Here is a 15,029-nt window from a genome sequence, read left to right as displayed (position 1 = left end):
CTGACTGGGCAACTCAAGGACATTTACCTGTTTGTTCCTTAGCCACTCCAGTGTAGTTTTGGATGTGTGCTTTGGGACGTTGTCCTGCTGAAAGGTGAACTTCCATCTCAGTTTCAGCTTTCTTGCAGAGGGTAGCAGGTTTTCCTCAAGGACTTCTCTGTACTTTGCTCCATTCATTTTCCCTTCTATCCTGACAAGTGCCCCAGTCCCTGCCGATGACATGCCCAAAACATGATGCTGCCACCACCATGCTTCACAGTCGGGGTGGTGTTCTTTGGGTGATGCGCTGTGTTGGGTTTGCGCCAAACATAACGCTTTGAAGACGTCACTGTGCTGAGAGGGATAATCAGTGCCTTTGACATTTATTTGTACCCTTCTCCTGCTCTGTGCCTCTCTACCACTTTATCCCTGACTTGTTTCAAAAGCTCCTTGGTCTTCATGGTTGCTTTATTGGATCACTATGTGAGTTGCAGCTTGAAACTCTTTATATACCCGAGGGAAATTATATACAAGTTAAATCACTTTGCGTACACACAGGCTGAAACCATTTCACTAATTTTGTGACCCTTCAAACAAATAATTTGCACCTGAGCTGATTTAGGGCTGCAGCAGCAAAGGGGTTGAATACTTATGCACTGAGATTAATCTGTTTTTCTCTGTAAATCTTACTTATTTATATTCTATATGCATTTTTTAACTTTATCAGTGTGTAGAGTAGTTTGTGTAGATTCTACATGTAAAGTCTAATTTGAAAGCATCGTGGAGTATGCTCAGGTGCCAACAAAATGTGAAAACTTTGCAAGGGGTTGAATACTTCTGCAAACCACTGTATGTGTATGTGTATATATATATATGTATATATATATATATATATATATATATATATATATATATATATATATATATATATATATATATATTAAAGTACCGTTCCAGTCCCAAAGGCAGAGAAAGGAAAAAGACGGCAAAATCCAGGTTCACAATCAATATATATATAATCTTTGTGCAGATTTAAATATCAAGCAGTTTTCAGTTTTGGCAAACAATCTGTGTACACTTTTAATTTATATATGTATGTCTTTAGTAGTATCAAATTCACTCCAAATTATATTTGTTCTGTACCATAATTAGCTTCTACAGAATAGTTATTTCTCATAGTTGCTAGGTGAAAGCAGAGCCATAGTCTAAAGCATACATTGTATAACTTAAAGCAATTGGGAGGTCCTGCTCACAGAATGAAGATGGGTAAACAATGAAGACAGGACATGTACAGTGAAGTACAATTTTTTTGTATTTATTAACATACATCACTTAAAAACTTACAGCCAAGAGTGCAATGCTAACCAACAAACACTTTTTATCTGTTATCAGTACGTCATGTTGTTAAAATACATCAAAACACAATTGTCATGACACTGCACAAGGTCACAGTAACATTACAGGAACTGACACAGCTGTTGCATTGAGAGAAAAAAAAGTAATAAAGGACATATAACAAGGGAAAGTACATGACATTGCACACATTTGTTTTACTATTAGTGTTTGTTTCTTTTCTGGGAGGCTAGGCTAATTTTAAAAAAAAAATAGTATTTGCATTTCTCTGGGGTGCAATGTTTAAAATAGTAATAAACAGTGAAAATGTTATTTTATTTTTCTCTTTTTTGTTTTCTTTCTGTTTTAGGCCCCTTTCTTTAACCTAGAAACATCATTTAAATACACTAAAATGTACTGTATCTGCTTGTTTCAGTTTTTGATAATTTTCAGAATGTTCTCTAGCATTGCTACAGATTACACTGATTTATCAATTATTGTCATTTAGAAAGCAGTCCATTTCGGTGAGGTAATGTAAGAGCTAGACAGCAATGAAGAGGAATTTTTTGAAAGCGCTTCAGTAGGTTTTTTGTTTTCTCCATTTAGTAATGGTTGTATTCTGGATTAGACCTGATACTACCCAGGAGGTTACCTGGGCAACCCTGTCGGCTATCCCAGAGGAATAACATTCTACACAAATTAACGATCACAGATTAAGTTGTCAGCTGCACTCATAAAGTATCTGTTTCTGTTAAGTAAATTATAATCCAGTTACTTGACCTCAATGCAAATGCTTCATGAATATAGTCATGTGAGTGTCTTCTATCATGTGCATGTGAAAGCAAACAATACAGTATATAGTCTGTTATGACAGGACAAAGCAGCAGAGCTGCACAATCGAGAGCTCTTTTGTAATAAGCAAGAACTTTAAAGCCTGAACTTGGACATGCCTCTGCCTGGGGCTGATAGGTACAAACAAAAGACCAGTTAAGTAGACAAACATTACTGCTTACATCAGAGTATATGATGAAGACATAATTTTGTTCTGCTTCATTAGGTTTTCACTATTCACTATCACTATTATCTGCTGTATTATTGAATTGTGGTTTGTCACACTTGAACAAAAGTTATTGTATTTCTTGCTCTCATTGTATTACTTGTATTGTAACACTTGAAATGTATTTGCTTACGATTGTAAGTCGCCCTGGATAAGGGCGTCTGCTAAGAAATAAATAATAATAATAATAATAATAATAATAATAATAATAATAATAATAATAATAATAATAATAATAATAATTACATGTTTTTTTTGTTTTTTTTTTAAGAAAAGCTAGAAATGTAAAGCAAAAATAATGAGTTATACAGGACATAAAACAAGAGGTAGGAATATGAAATAACCAAGACTACTAAAGACAACTCAGAAGTGCATTAGCAAACAATTGTGCTGAATATGGATTAAGACAGCACAGTTATCCTACTGTTATGGCTTAAACTGTTTGTTTTGAGATATACTGTAATTATTATTATTATTATTTATTTCTTAGCAGACACCCTTATCCAGGGTGACTTACAATTGTTACAAGATATCACATTATTTTTTTAATCAATTACCATTTATACAGTTGGGTTTTTAAGGGAGCAATCTAGGTAAAGTACCTTGCTCAAGGGTACAGCAGCAATGTCCCCCACCTGGGATTGAACCAACAACCCTCCGGTCAAGAGTCCAGAGCCCCTAACCACTACTCCACACTGCTGCCTTAATGCATGTAAGTTGTGTTTTTTTCTGTTTATTACCCTACCGATTGCATCTTTATTACCTTACTGAATATTATTTGAAGGCCTGCAATAAACGGTACGTACTATGATCCCTAACCAACCACAAATATTTTTAATACATAAAACGAATACTGTCACTTGAAATTGGTTAGCTATAGTTAGATCATCAAGCCCTTACTATCCCAAGCATTTAATTTTTTTTAACAGAAAAGGTGCTAAAAAGTTATGAAATTAGTTTAAGCACACAAAATTCACATTAAAACGGTTGATACCAATACACAGTATGTACTTTTACACAAATAATTAATTGACCATTAATTTCTATAACAATTACAAATTATTAATTTTAAACTAGTTTAAATATATATTCTCTCAAATCACAACATGGAAACATTATTGTCACAATTATGCAGCAAAACTACAATATACAATTGGCACTTTTGCAAATACATATTATTAAGTCAAATTAGACTTTGCAATGACATTTTCTTTTCAGTCTTTGTAACAAAATAAATGAGGAAAATGAAATGGTAACACAGCAACATAACCTGTTTCATCAGAGCACAATAAAAAGGAGAGAAAACTGGTTTCCATTTAATCTTTCATCTCGGTGCATACAATACTTAGTTTTGAGGAGAAAATTCACCCATAACTACTGTCTCACCCTAACTGGCTGGCAAATAGCCTTTCAGGTACAGTCACATAATCTAGAAAATAGCTTTGCAGCTCTCTACAAGGGTATCAGTTTGTGTGCAGAGGTAAGAGACCAATGATTTTTTAAAAATATGGCGGAGTGTATAGAGAAGGGTTGTAACTAATGGAAAGTTCATCTAATGGCATAAGTAAGGGTTACATGGTTTGGTCTTCATCCTCTGGCCCTCATTTTCTATGATGTTTGCAGCTGTGTTGGGTGTTGGTTCTGCTGGTCCAATATTTTTCTCATAATCATAGTATTTACTTGTCTTTGAGCTTGTCTGGAAAACTGCCTTGGACTGAACAGCCTTCCTCATTCCATTCAAATCACGTGACAAACTGGGCTTTTAACTTGGCTGGTCCCACCTACTCACCCTCTCGATATATAAAGAGCAGATTGGGCAAGCAGAGTTGAAGTGGTAGTTTGAATGGAATCATGAAGTCTGTTCAGTGCCAGTTTTCTTCAGAAAGCCTAAAGCAATTCAGACCTGACACAGAGGGCATTATCAGGCATTATGGGCTGTTACATCCAGCGATAATGCCAGGTAATGCCAGATGTGGAGGGTCTTATTTCTTTTATACTTCAGTGTTACAGCACAATTAATTATCATTTTTAATTATTTTAACTGTATTTACAAAATATACTCCTCCATTATAACAACGTTGCCATGAGCTTCTCTATAAAATGTGTACAAAACTGCATTTTTAAAACGGTATGCTTTTATTTTGAGAAAAAAATAAGATTGTGAAAGTGTTTGTGTATTTATTATTATTAGTAGTAGTCGTAGTAGTAGTCATAGTAGTGGTAGTGGTAGTAGTTGATGTAGTCTTTTCCTTGGTAATTAATTTGAATATTTCCAGATATTGATCAGTTATTAAAAATGCTTCCAGGAAAGTTGCCTTTGAATTGGACAGTAGGAGTGTGACCTGTGGAAGTGGTTCTACTTTCACGTTGATGACCAGTCACAGACTTTATTTCCCTGCTTTATAAACCACTATTGGATTGTTCTGGACCTTAATTGAATGATTTGTGTAGCGATGGCTCAAACCTACAATGTTACCAATTACATGTTTTAATAATGGCCTGCAAGTGTACCAGATATCTGTATCATTCGCATTGGTTGGCTCTAATCCGGTTCATCAATAAAGATCAAAAGCTGGTGTATTCTTTGGATCACTCGGGCTCTCATACAGTCTCCCTCGGTAGCTGGATTTTAAGGTGTCAGTGGGGTTGTTACGATTTTTTGTAGCTTCATTGAAACTGAGACTTGCAAAACTTTAAACCACTTTCATCGATTTCAATCAGGAAAACATTGTGATTTAATTCTCTTGAGCCTTCTCTGCCATTTATAGACTTAAGCTTTGTCAGGGCTGATCCAGTAATGGTAGGGTTAAGTTTTTACTTTTATTATATATATATATGCAAAAAGTCTTAAGACATGTTGCATTTTTCTACTCTGATGCATTATGAGCATGACAATTTACTCAAAGTCTCCACTAGCGCTTACTACTATTCTGTCACTCTGTATCTTTCTAAACAAGGGATTTAGGTGAGCTCCCTAATAAAAATTAGATGGCTACAGTACAGTGACAGATAACGATAAATACATTGCTACCTAGAAAGGGACTAAATGGAACAGTCTTAATAAACAGCATAATCAAGGGAGATTCTCATATTGTCACCCAATTGAAAAGGAACTGAAAGAGTGGTCTGATTTGTAAGCTGGTCTTTACATTGAGCTTATATTGTGGACTTCACTTTCGATGGATAAATGGAAACACAAGTTAAAGGATAGGAGAGAACATGGGTAATTCAAATGACCGTATTTATAAATGGAGGTGAAATGTTTGGGGTTTCTGTACATCACAAATATAGAATGTTGCAGAAAGTATAATATATTAAGGCTGTAGCTTTTTCAACCTTTTCATTCATGCATGTTTGAGTCTAATTAATTAAACAAAAACCTTTGCAGCAGAGTGAAGGAACAAATCTGTACAGGGGTCCTGATTAGTATTGAAACCCTGTGGTTGCTTAAAGAACAAGTAGCTTTGTATGATAGTAGTTCTGAGTGTTGCTCATAAATTGAGTTTTATTTATTGTATCTGTATGACCTTGAAGTGCTTTGAAAGGTTTTGAAAAGCCCAGCATCTACCCCGTTCTGCTTAATTAATCTCCTTGTCTATCTGTAACATGCCATGACCCCTCAGTGATGTCTAACAATCCGATTCTGTCAGTTATTCCTGTATGATAAAACAAGTACAGTGCGGACTGGTCAGTATATAATATGCTTATACAATGTTATGATACCACAAATTATAAACTGATAAGTCTAAGTATTACCCCCCCCCCCCAAAAAAAAACTGCAGTAACACTTCTATAAACAGACTGGCTTTAGAGAGGGGATCAAACTAAAGGGACTATTGGTAACCATGGAAATGTACTGACCAGAATGTTTGCAAAATTTGAAGTTAGAAGTTATGCTAACTTCCCCGAAAAGCTGAGCATTTCAAAATATAACAGTACATTTGGAGGTAAAAACATAATATATATTATGTTTAGTAAATAACATTATTTGTCACAAATACTGACACCGGTTCCGTGCATCTTAATTCAAACTTGGTTTGATCTCTATATTTTGATTTGTCACAGCTTCAAGATAACTTTTCATGACTCAAGTCTGGGGATATCTTTTCCACTCTTATCCACAGATCAATTTCAACTTCTCAATGGTTGAAGACAGTCTTCTTTCCATCAACCTTTTCAACTCAGCAATGCTCAATTAGATTCAGAGCTGCCTATATACCAATTAAGTATTAACTTAATGAATTAACTTAATTAAGTACCTGGATCCACTCCAGTGTTAAAGCATGTAATCAAATCACCATTTATGGTATGCTAATAATTAAATGAATAGAGGAAGTCAACATAGTTTTTTGTTCTGCTGTAATAACATACAGGAATGTACTATTGGCACTGTGTTCTTGAGTTTAGGAGTCTCTATGATATAGAACAACATCGATGTTCTTGTCACCCCCATCAGTTGTTGAAGACTTCGAAACAACTGAAAACAAATCTGCTTGAATCAAGCTGTGATAACTTTTACCTTTAAACTTATTGTTTGAGATCGCCCCATAGAGTTTAAGATGCTGCATTTCATATGGTAATGAAAATGTTTTGCTGGAAATATCCAAAAGCCTTTTTTTTTTTTTCTTTAGGCTTTGACAAAAAACCTCCATGAATGTTGTCACACATTGGTGCAGTTAGTGGAGGGAGGGGTGTCCACCTTGCTTCTTATTTCTTTGACATCATTTAGAGGAGAGGCACTGCTGATCTGGCACTTAAACACTTGTTTATAAGCCTTTCTGAAATTCTCAGACAGGAATGCATATATAATAGGATTCACAGAGGAATTACTATAGGCGAGGCAGTGCGCTGCTATTCTCAACACAAACGAGGCTTGATTGAGAGGAAATGATCCAAACTCTACCCAAAGATAGACCACATGATGTGGCAGCCAAGAGATGCAGAAAACTACGACCACCACCAGTACAGTTTGAGCAGTCTGTGAAGAAAAATAATATGATAAAGCTTATTGAACCACTACATGATTATGACATATTGAAATCTGCAGTGTCCCACAAACATGTTCAGTTTTACACTATAATATAATGCCTTGGTTTCTATTTACGCAATCTTATATTCAACGTAGTACGGACTCCCCTTCGCTTTCAACATGTTTAACAAAATAATGGAGATCAATAAGAATATGTGATAATACGAAATCTTCAAGCTCTTTTATAGCCTAAGAAGCAAATTAAAAAAGGTATCGCCAAATGGTGACAAATATTTCCCAACTGTTTCATGAATGATAACATTTAACACTTACAGTACATAGCTGATATTGTAAACATTTATAACAACCATTTTTAACGTGTTTTAAAACCATGGGAGACTACTCATCATAATCAAACAATACATATTAACTCAAGGCCAATGGTCCTGTTCGTTGCATATTATATTTTCTTTAAAATAGAACAGTAATAGTAAACAAAGTGGAAGAAACATGGGACACCAACAATAAACGCTTAGTTTGTAAATACAACTATTTTGTTATGAGATGCAAAAGTGTCATGGTATGTAAAGGCTCTGAAAGATCTTTAAAATGTAAAACTTCTTCGAAGCACACAAGCATCTAAGTAGCTGTTGAATCCCCAAACAAACCAAGTAATCTATGTTCTAAGACAGACACATTTTCTCATTTGGTAGTTCTGTAAATAGTTTTAATTATGTTGAAGGTGTCTTTTATTAGGAAACCTGTTGGTTCTCGCAGCAAAAAAAAAAAAAAATAGAGAAACTCTGCTTAGATTTTAATATACAAATATTCTATAACATTATTATTTATTTTATGTAAGAGTGAAACACAATTGTATTTTCATTATTCTCAGGCAACTTGAATCTAGATAAACTTTTGTTTTACAGTATTGCTCTGCATTGACGCTTGTCTATTGAGATACACATTTGAGCCTACACTTGATAATTTGCCCTTCAATTAAATAATTCTAAATAAAAATGTACTGTAACAAGGATTACTGTTGTGTTGATTCAATTGTATTCTATAAAAGACTGCTGTATTACAATTTAAAATCCATAATGCATTTTATTTCCTTAAATAAAACCAATTGTAAATGCACTACTGTACCATACTATTTACCGGTACTTAAGACTGTACACCTTGTATAAATTACAGTTTGCAGAAGAATAATGTACTTTGCTTAATTACAGTACAAAGCACTGTAACTGGTTATCTTAATATGTGTGACAATAATGAAGCTGATGTAAGTTGTTTTTACTAAAGAATAGTTAGTAATTAACACGCTTTAAAAAAACATGCCAAAATGAACACTTTTATTTTATTAAAGATCAAATTGGTAGGAGTACATAAATACAGTGCTATATTTACCCATGTGTTGTCCAAGCTTTTTAATGTTTTTGTTTCAATGTTTACATACTGCAACTTAAAATGTACATTTTAATTGAAAAAGTGTTTGAAAAAGAAAACAAAAAGAATGTTGTTGTGGTGGGCTTTATGTTGCCTGCACAGTTATCGGAAGGGCTCACCCTTGTACTAAAAAAAAACAGCAGGATCAAATAAACTGTGCTGTTTTTAATCAGAGAATAGTAAATTAAATAGTGGGCCTATCTTTTGGCTTCAGAACAAATAGAATGTTGGTGCAGCTGCTGTGTTGAATTGTTCTACTTAAATTTTTGGTAAATAACACTTGCATTAAAATATAAATACAGTCTATGAGATAACTCTTTGGTAGAGTGAAAAAAAAAATGGACAGATAAAAGGGACAGGTACGCTATTGGCGTACCTTTGTAATACGATAATATTTTTGTTTACCTGCTTTTTTAGAAGGGTTTACAACAAACTTGTCTGTGGCCTGAAGTGAGCGTCATTCTATTTTAATAGGTGGGGCTGTGCTAAGATGTCACATTTAATGTAAGTTAAAATTAAAAATACATTTGGGTCCTACAGTATAGTAAGATGAATATTAAATAAACTTATTGTTAACCATATACCAAAGCAAAAATGCATAGCACGTCTTGTGCTAAATATACAGTACATACACTCACCACTCAGTTCAATTGAGTGGTGAGTGTATGTACTGTATATTTAGCACATACGATTTAGGGGTGTACGAATATGCGAGTAATCGAGTATTCTAAATAAAATTACTACTCGAATACCGTACTTAGATCAAGTTTTGAATACTTGTTCATTTCTAAAACAAATGGAAAAATGTGCAAACTTGGCATGGTATTTTTGAAAGAGGAAGGAGTTAAAAGTGATCAGCCACTACAATTGTCACCTCACTGATAATTGACAGGGAGGCGGGTGCCCTTCATTACCTGGCTCTGCTATTGGCTAAGGGAGTACATGAGCAATGAAAATGGCATCTTAAAAAATAAAAATAAAAAAAGCTACACATGGAAGTATTTTGAAAAAGGAAAATGAGACCACCATGCAATGTAATCTCTGCAGCACAAGTATTTCGTATAGTAAATGAACGAGTTAAATGCTCAATCATCTAAGATGCAAGCATCCATTTGCTACTTTGGAAAAAAAACACAGAATGTGGCAAAAAAACAAACAAGCACTTTTTACTGATGTGTCTCAGGCTGAAAAAAACATAAAGGCTTTTTTTGTTTTGTTAAAATTAATTGAATTTGGCTTTTGACTGCAAACTACCCGGGCGATGTTAAGCCTTTGTTGTTTGAGTTCTGCTGTTATTGGTCTACTGATATCGGCTTGATTCCAGAATCAGACATTTTTTAAAATGATTATTATAGTATGGAATCAGCAAGTACAGGTACAGTACATCTCATTTGTGTGTTATATACTGTATTATAGCATAGATGTTATTGAGCAAACATATTTTGTTGTGCTTTGTTAGTAAGCAGTTGTGTTGTGTGTTTTATACGAGTTGTCAAAGGGTGTTGAATGCAGTTAAGTTCTGAAGGTCCTTTTTATAAAGTTCTGCGTTTTATAGTTAAAATCCCTCTGCTGTGTATTCTTATTTCTTACTTCTAGTTTATATCATTGTTTACATGAAATACATTAGATGTCTTAGATGTTTCTTCGCTGTTACTGGTGACGCATTTATCTACAGTATGTGTCACTATGTGTTATTGCTGCTAATACGTTCTAAGGACCTGTCACTGTAGAGGTCGAGTATTCGGGTATTCGAAACTTTTATTCTTGGTATATTCGAACACCTTATCATTCGAAATCTCCACACCTACTTTTTAGCACTTTAGCTTTTAACAGGTACAGTTCACCTAAAATGTGTCTTTTTTGACTTGCCCATTTTGATATCCTTTCTGCATACAGCTGATCCTTAACTGTAACTTGTCCTTTTTTGTTGATATCCCATTCTTAGATGGCTTTATTCTAACTTGGGTGTTTTTGTGTATGTGAAAAGTTGATCAGATATACAATTTTACAGTCAACAGTCATATATCCCGACTGCATACATCACCATGGTAAGGAACAGATACAAGCAGAGTGCACATACTTTCAGATACAGTAGCTGTCACTAGTTTAACCATCGCCTTAACTTGCATTACTGGGCAAATAACGGAATATAGACGGCATATTACCAATTGGAGACTATTTGTGGTGTTGTTGTTTTTTTCACAGAAAAAAAATATGATGGCACAATACAGAAACTGTATGAAATGCTTTGTGACAAGTAACAGATGTATTACAGTGACACAAATTGCAAAACCTTTCACACTCTATAAGCACACTTGCGCCATTCAAACCACACATGGAGAGCTATGCATCATTGGCTAATAAGCATATTTTCCAGTTGTTTGCAGTCAGTGTAAATATCTGCTGCAGTTGATCCTTATAAATTGTTATATTTATGTGTGTTTATTTTTTTAACTACAGGAGAGCTTGAAGATAGTCATAACCTCTTACTGCTGCAAGTAGAAGTAGGAGCATGATCAGTCAGCTAAAAGAATGACAGTGGCAGGCAGATAACGGTATATCCATAAAGACACAGAGGGCTTAACGATAAAAGAAGATGCTATGTATTATAACAGTACTAAGTTGAATATGATTGTGGAACACTGCTTGTTAAATGTCAAAGTCCTAGCTATGCTTTTCACCTTATTAACATTAAAATGTGTAATTTAGGAAACTATACATTACCTCATCTATACACTAATGCAAACAATATAGTTCTAAGGAAAAACACATAATTACAGGCATTTGAAATACTGTAATAAGACATCCAACAGTAAATAAAATAATATGCTTCTGACAAACCTAACCTAAAAAAATAATAATATCACATTTAAAAATAGCATAGTTTAACGGGTATAATTTATAGTTAATATTTATATTTAGGTTTTAATATCCATTGTTCTATATACAGTAAATGAAATACAATACTCCTTTCAATCTTGAAAATGTTTTAGTTCTGCAGGTACTGTACTGTATGAATAAAAAGGGTTCTCAGGAACATATAAGATCCCCATGGATTAATGTCATTTTGTCACCTCATTAAACTGTTTTCATGTAAATCATTTCCACACAAACCCACATTACTGTTTGCAGGTCTTATGAATGTATACAATAATAATCACCAAAATTCAATATAGGCTTTGTTAATGCAAAAAAAAATAACATGTTTACCTTCTTTTTGGACTCCTCTGATTTCTTAGACATGTTTCGTAACTTTTTGTGCAAGTGATTTAAAACCTAAAAGAACGGTAAAAATGAATTTATTAGGCAGTAGTTACACACACGCACACACGCACACACACACACACGATAATAATAACAAAATCTTAAATATATTAAAACGAAGAAACATATTTAATTACTCAGTAAAAGCTGTCATTTTAGCTTCAAACCATTAACTGCAGCCTACCGGCAACACTAACTATAAGTTGATTAATACATTAAATCATAAATGATCAAATTAGCCCTCTGTGTAACATTTTAGGTGCTCAGTGACACTGAAGAATCTCTGGGTGCATATAATTTAGTTCCAGATCAGTCAGACAAAACAGATCATTTATATGTATATTAGACATGTTTTATGATATTTTAATTCAGTTTCCAAAAAACGCTAATTAAACTTGATCATTTATGCGTAATTGATTTTTTGTATAGAACTGCCAGATATAAAGTAACACTGTATTCTGTTACAACCAAATGCATGCAAGAATCACAACAAAACGAGCACCGGTATCTGTAGTGGCTGCAATGGTAAATATGTATTCATATTTGGGAATGTATGCAAAGTAAACGAGCGCAAATAAACAACACATTACCTACTTACCTTAGCATAACAGAAGGAGATCAAAACCAACGGCAGCACATAACCAAACACAAATGTGCACACCACATAGATTTTCTTATGCTTCAAGTCCGGCCAGACGTCCCAACAATATGTGTTACTTCCTCCTCTTTTTACGATGCTCTGGTGGTAAGCCACTGGAGCTGCCATGGCAAGCGACATGATCCAAATTGCAATCACCCCAATTAAAGCATGCCGTGCCACTCTAATAGAAGATGCCTTTCTCGAGTGCACAATTGCGATGTAGCGGTCCACTGACATGGCAGAGAGTGTGAAGATACTGACTAGCATGGATACTGTAAAGAAGTAGTGAATGAACTTGCAGATAAAAGCTCCCAACACCCATGTTGGCAGCATGTAGACCGTGGACTGGAAAGGGATGCAAAACAGAAGGTAAGAGAGATCGGCGATGCTGAGGTTCAGGATAAAAATGTTGGTGGTACTGCGGGGTTTACCGGGTACGTTTCTAGCTAGGACCGTTATGACCATTGAGTTACCCACGGCTCCCAGAATAAAAATGAGTCCAAATATCAGAAGTGTAATAAAGTTATCAGTGCCGATTCCGAACAAAGGTTTATGGGTAACTTCCCCACTATCTGTTCGGTTTAAATATTGTCCTTCACTTTGGTTATGTGTAGCCTGATCCATTACTTCAGATATTGGAAACAAAGCGTCAGTCCTCGAAATCTTAATCTTTCCAAATTAATTTAGATAACAACCAGGTCTTTTTTTTTTTTTTCTTTATGTTCTGGCTCTCATAATCACCATGGTTAACACTTTATATGTCCCACTTTCATGTAAAAACTATAACTAACAAAAAAATGTTTACATGTGTGAAAAGCTATCGTTTGCAATAAATAAGGTTACAATAAGAAATTTAACAGCCGATTTTAAACATGTTTCTCCTTACTTAGTGGGTCTGAGAAAGTCATTCTGCTTGATATGTATTTTCTGTATACAACTGTAAGTCGCCGTGGGTAAGGGCGTCTGATAAGAAATAATAATAATAATAATAATAATAATAATAATAATAATAATAATAATAATAATAATAATATTTGCAACGGACTAAAGCCGAATAGATTATGATAATGGCATAGCTTTTTAGCACCGCTCGAAAAAATACTAATATATATGCCCCATTTTGCACATCTTACTATTTCGTTATTTTCTTTTGTATCAGAATTCAATCACTTATCTTATTTTACCTCTGATTCATGCCGCGATGGTCTGTTACCTTTTGTCATTGCATGCGCCTTTTTTTTGCTCTCCCAAGTCAGTCAGTTTTTATGAACTTCACCTGATGCTTCGCTCCCTTTAGTCCGCTCCAATTTGAGTTTCTCTCTATTCTGCTACTCTTCCAACAATACTATTGGGAGTAGGCTGTGTCGCTGACGTCACCTGTCAAACCAACCACTTTAGACTTACCCACAGCAACTGCGTGACGTTTTTTCTTAGATTAAGCAGCTTCTAAGAGTTGATGTGTTGTCGTCATCTTGTAATTTTTTATATATTAATGTAGCTCCGTTTTCTACACAGATAACTAAAAAAATATCTACTGTATTTGAATATTCAGAATGGTAATAGCATAGAGTATTAGCCTGTTGTAGTAGTTCAAAATCGGGTAGGATTATTTGAATAAACTAGAAGGTAAGTAGTCACATTCATATGATTTATTAAACATTCCGGTACATAATAATGCAAATGATAGATTTAAGATGTTAATGTAATGCTTGTTGGAAATAGGATAAATGGACCATATGAACTGTAAAAAGACCAGTTGAAATAACAACGGAATTCGTTTGCAGTTTATCTGAATTTCTAAGATATCTGATCCATTTTGGACATTCTGAACTTTCCTAGATAAATATTTCAAAATTCACAGATTATATAATTATGCAATTCACCAACAACAAAGGCACAGTACACATGATCAGGTGTGTATGGATTCATGACAAAATAAAGCTTTCAAATTTGAAAAATATTAGGTTTTGCTTTTCTTAATCTTTGCCCATTGTCTACTCTGTGCCATTTGGAGTATTATACTGTTTATTGTTTAAGACAGTATTTCGGAGTAGTGCTTGTAAGGGTAGTAGTAGGCAAACCACCCTTAAAACTGCATAATGGATAGTCTCTCAAAACCTACAATATTGTAGCATGCACGAGGGTAGGGGTCAGGACTGGTAGGCGATGCAATCTAAACATGAGGACATAAGCCAGATATCTGCTCCTGCAAGAGAGCCAGATCTTTTCTACAGCAGTCTCTGTGATATTTTTCAAGACGGGAGGTCCCAGGTTCGTCACAATATAAAAGAAACTATAATAATGTACTTGTCCAAACACATTTGGTACAGCCATCAAATTTT

At 34.4% G+C, this 15,029-nt stretch overlaps 1 protein-coding gene across 2 annotated transcripts in view; it reads right to left on the bottom strand.

Moving 5' to 3' along the window:
* Positions 1-13,994, bottom strand: part of LOC117394734 (galanin receptor type 1) — a 72,080-nt gene extending 58,086 nt beyond the window's left edge. The window contains exons 1-3 of one of the 2 annotated variants that reach the window (XM_033993235.3): positions 12,646-13,994; positions 11,994-12,059; positions 1,274-7,346 (exon numbers count right to left, since the gene is read on the bottom strand). In XM_033993235.3, the coding sequence (XP_033849126.1) occupies positions 7,029-7,346; positions 11,994-12,059; positions 12,646-13,311 (1,050 nt within the window). In that variant the 5' untranslated portion in view covers positions 13,312-13,994 and the 3' untranslated portion in view covers positions 1,274-7,028. Of the gene's footprint in view, positions 1-1,273; positions 7,347-11,993; positions 12,060-12,645 lie in introns of those variants that run through there. The other variant, XM_033993236.3, reaches the window with a different exon arrangement.
* Between the last annotated feature and the right edge of the window lie 1,035 nt (positions 13,995-15,029).

The sequence above is a fragment of the Acipenser ruthenus genome, chromosome 3 (assembly GCF_902713425.1).
Source record: "Acipenser ruthenus chromosome 3, fAciRut3.2 maternal haplotype, whole genome shotgun sequence".
In the NCBI taxonomy this organism is placed as follows: Eukaryota; Metazoa; Chordata; class Actinopteri; order Acipenseriformes; family Acipenseridae; genus Acipenser; species Acipenser ruthenus.
The sequence above is the reverse complement of the archived record's forward strand: the minus strand, read 5'-3'. Positions and strand labels throughout refer to the sequence as shown.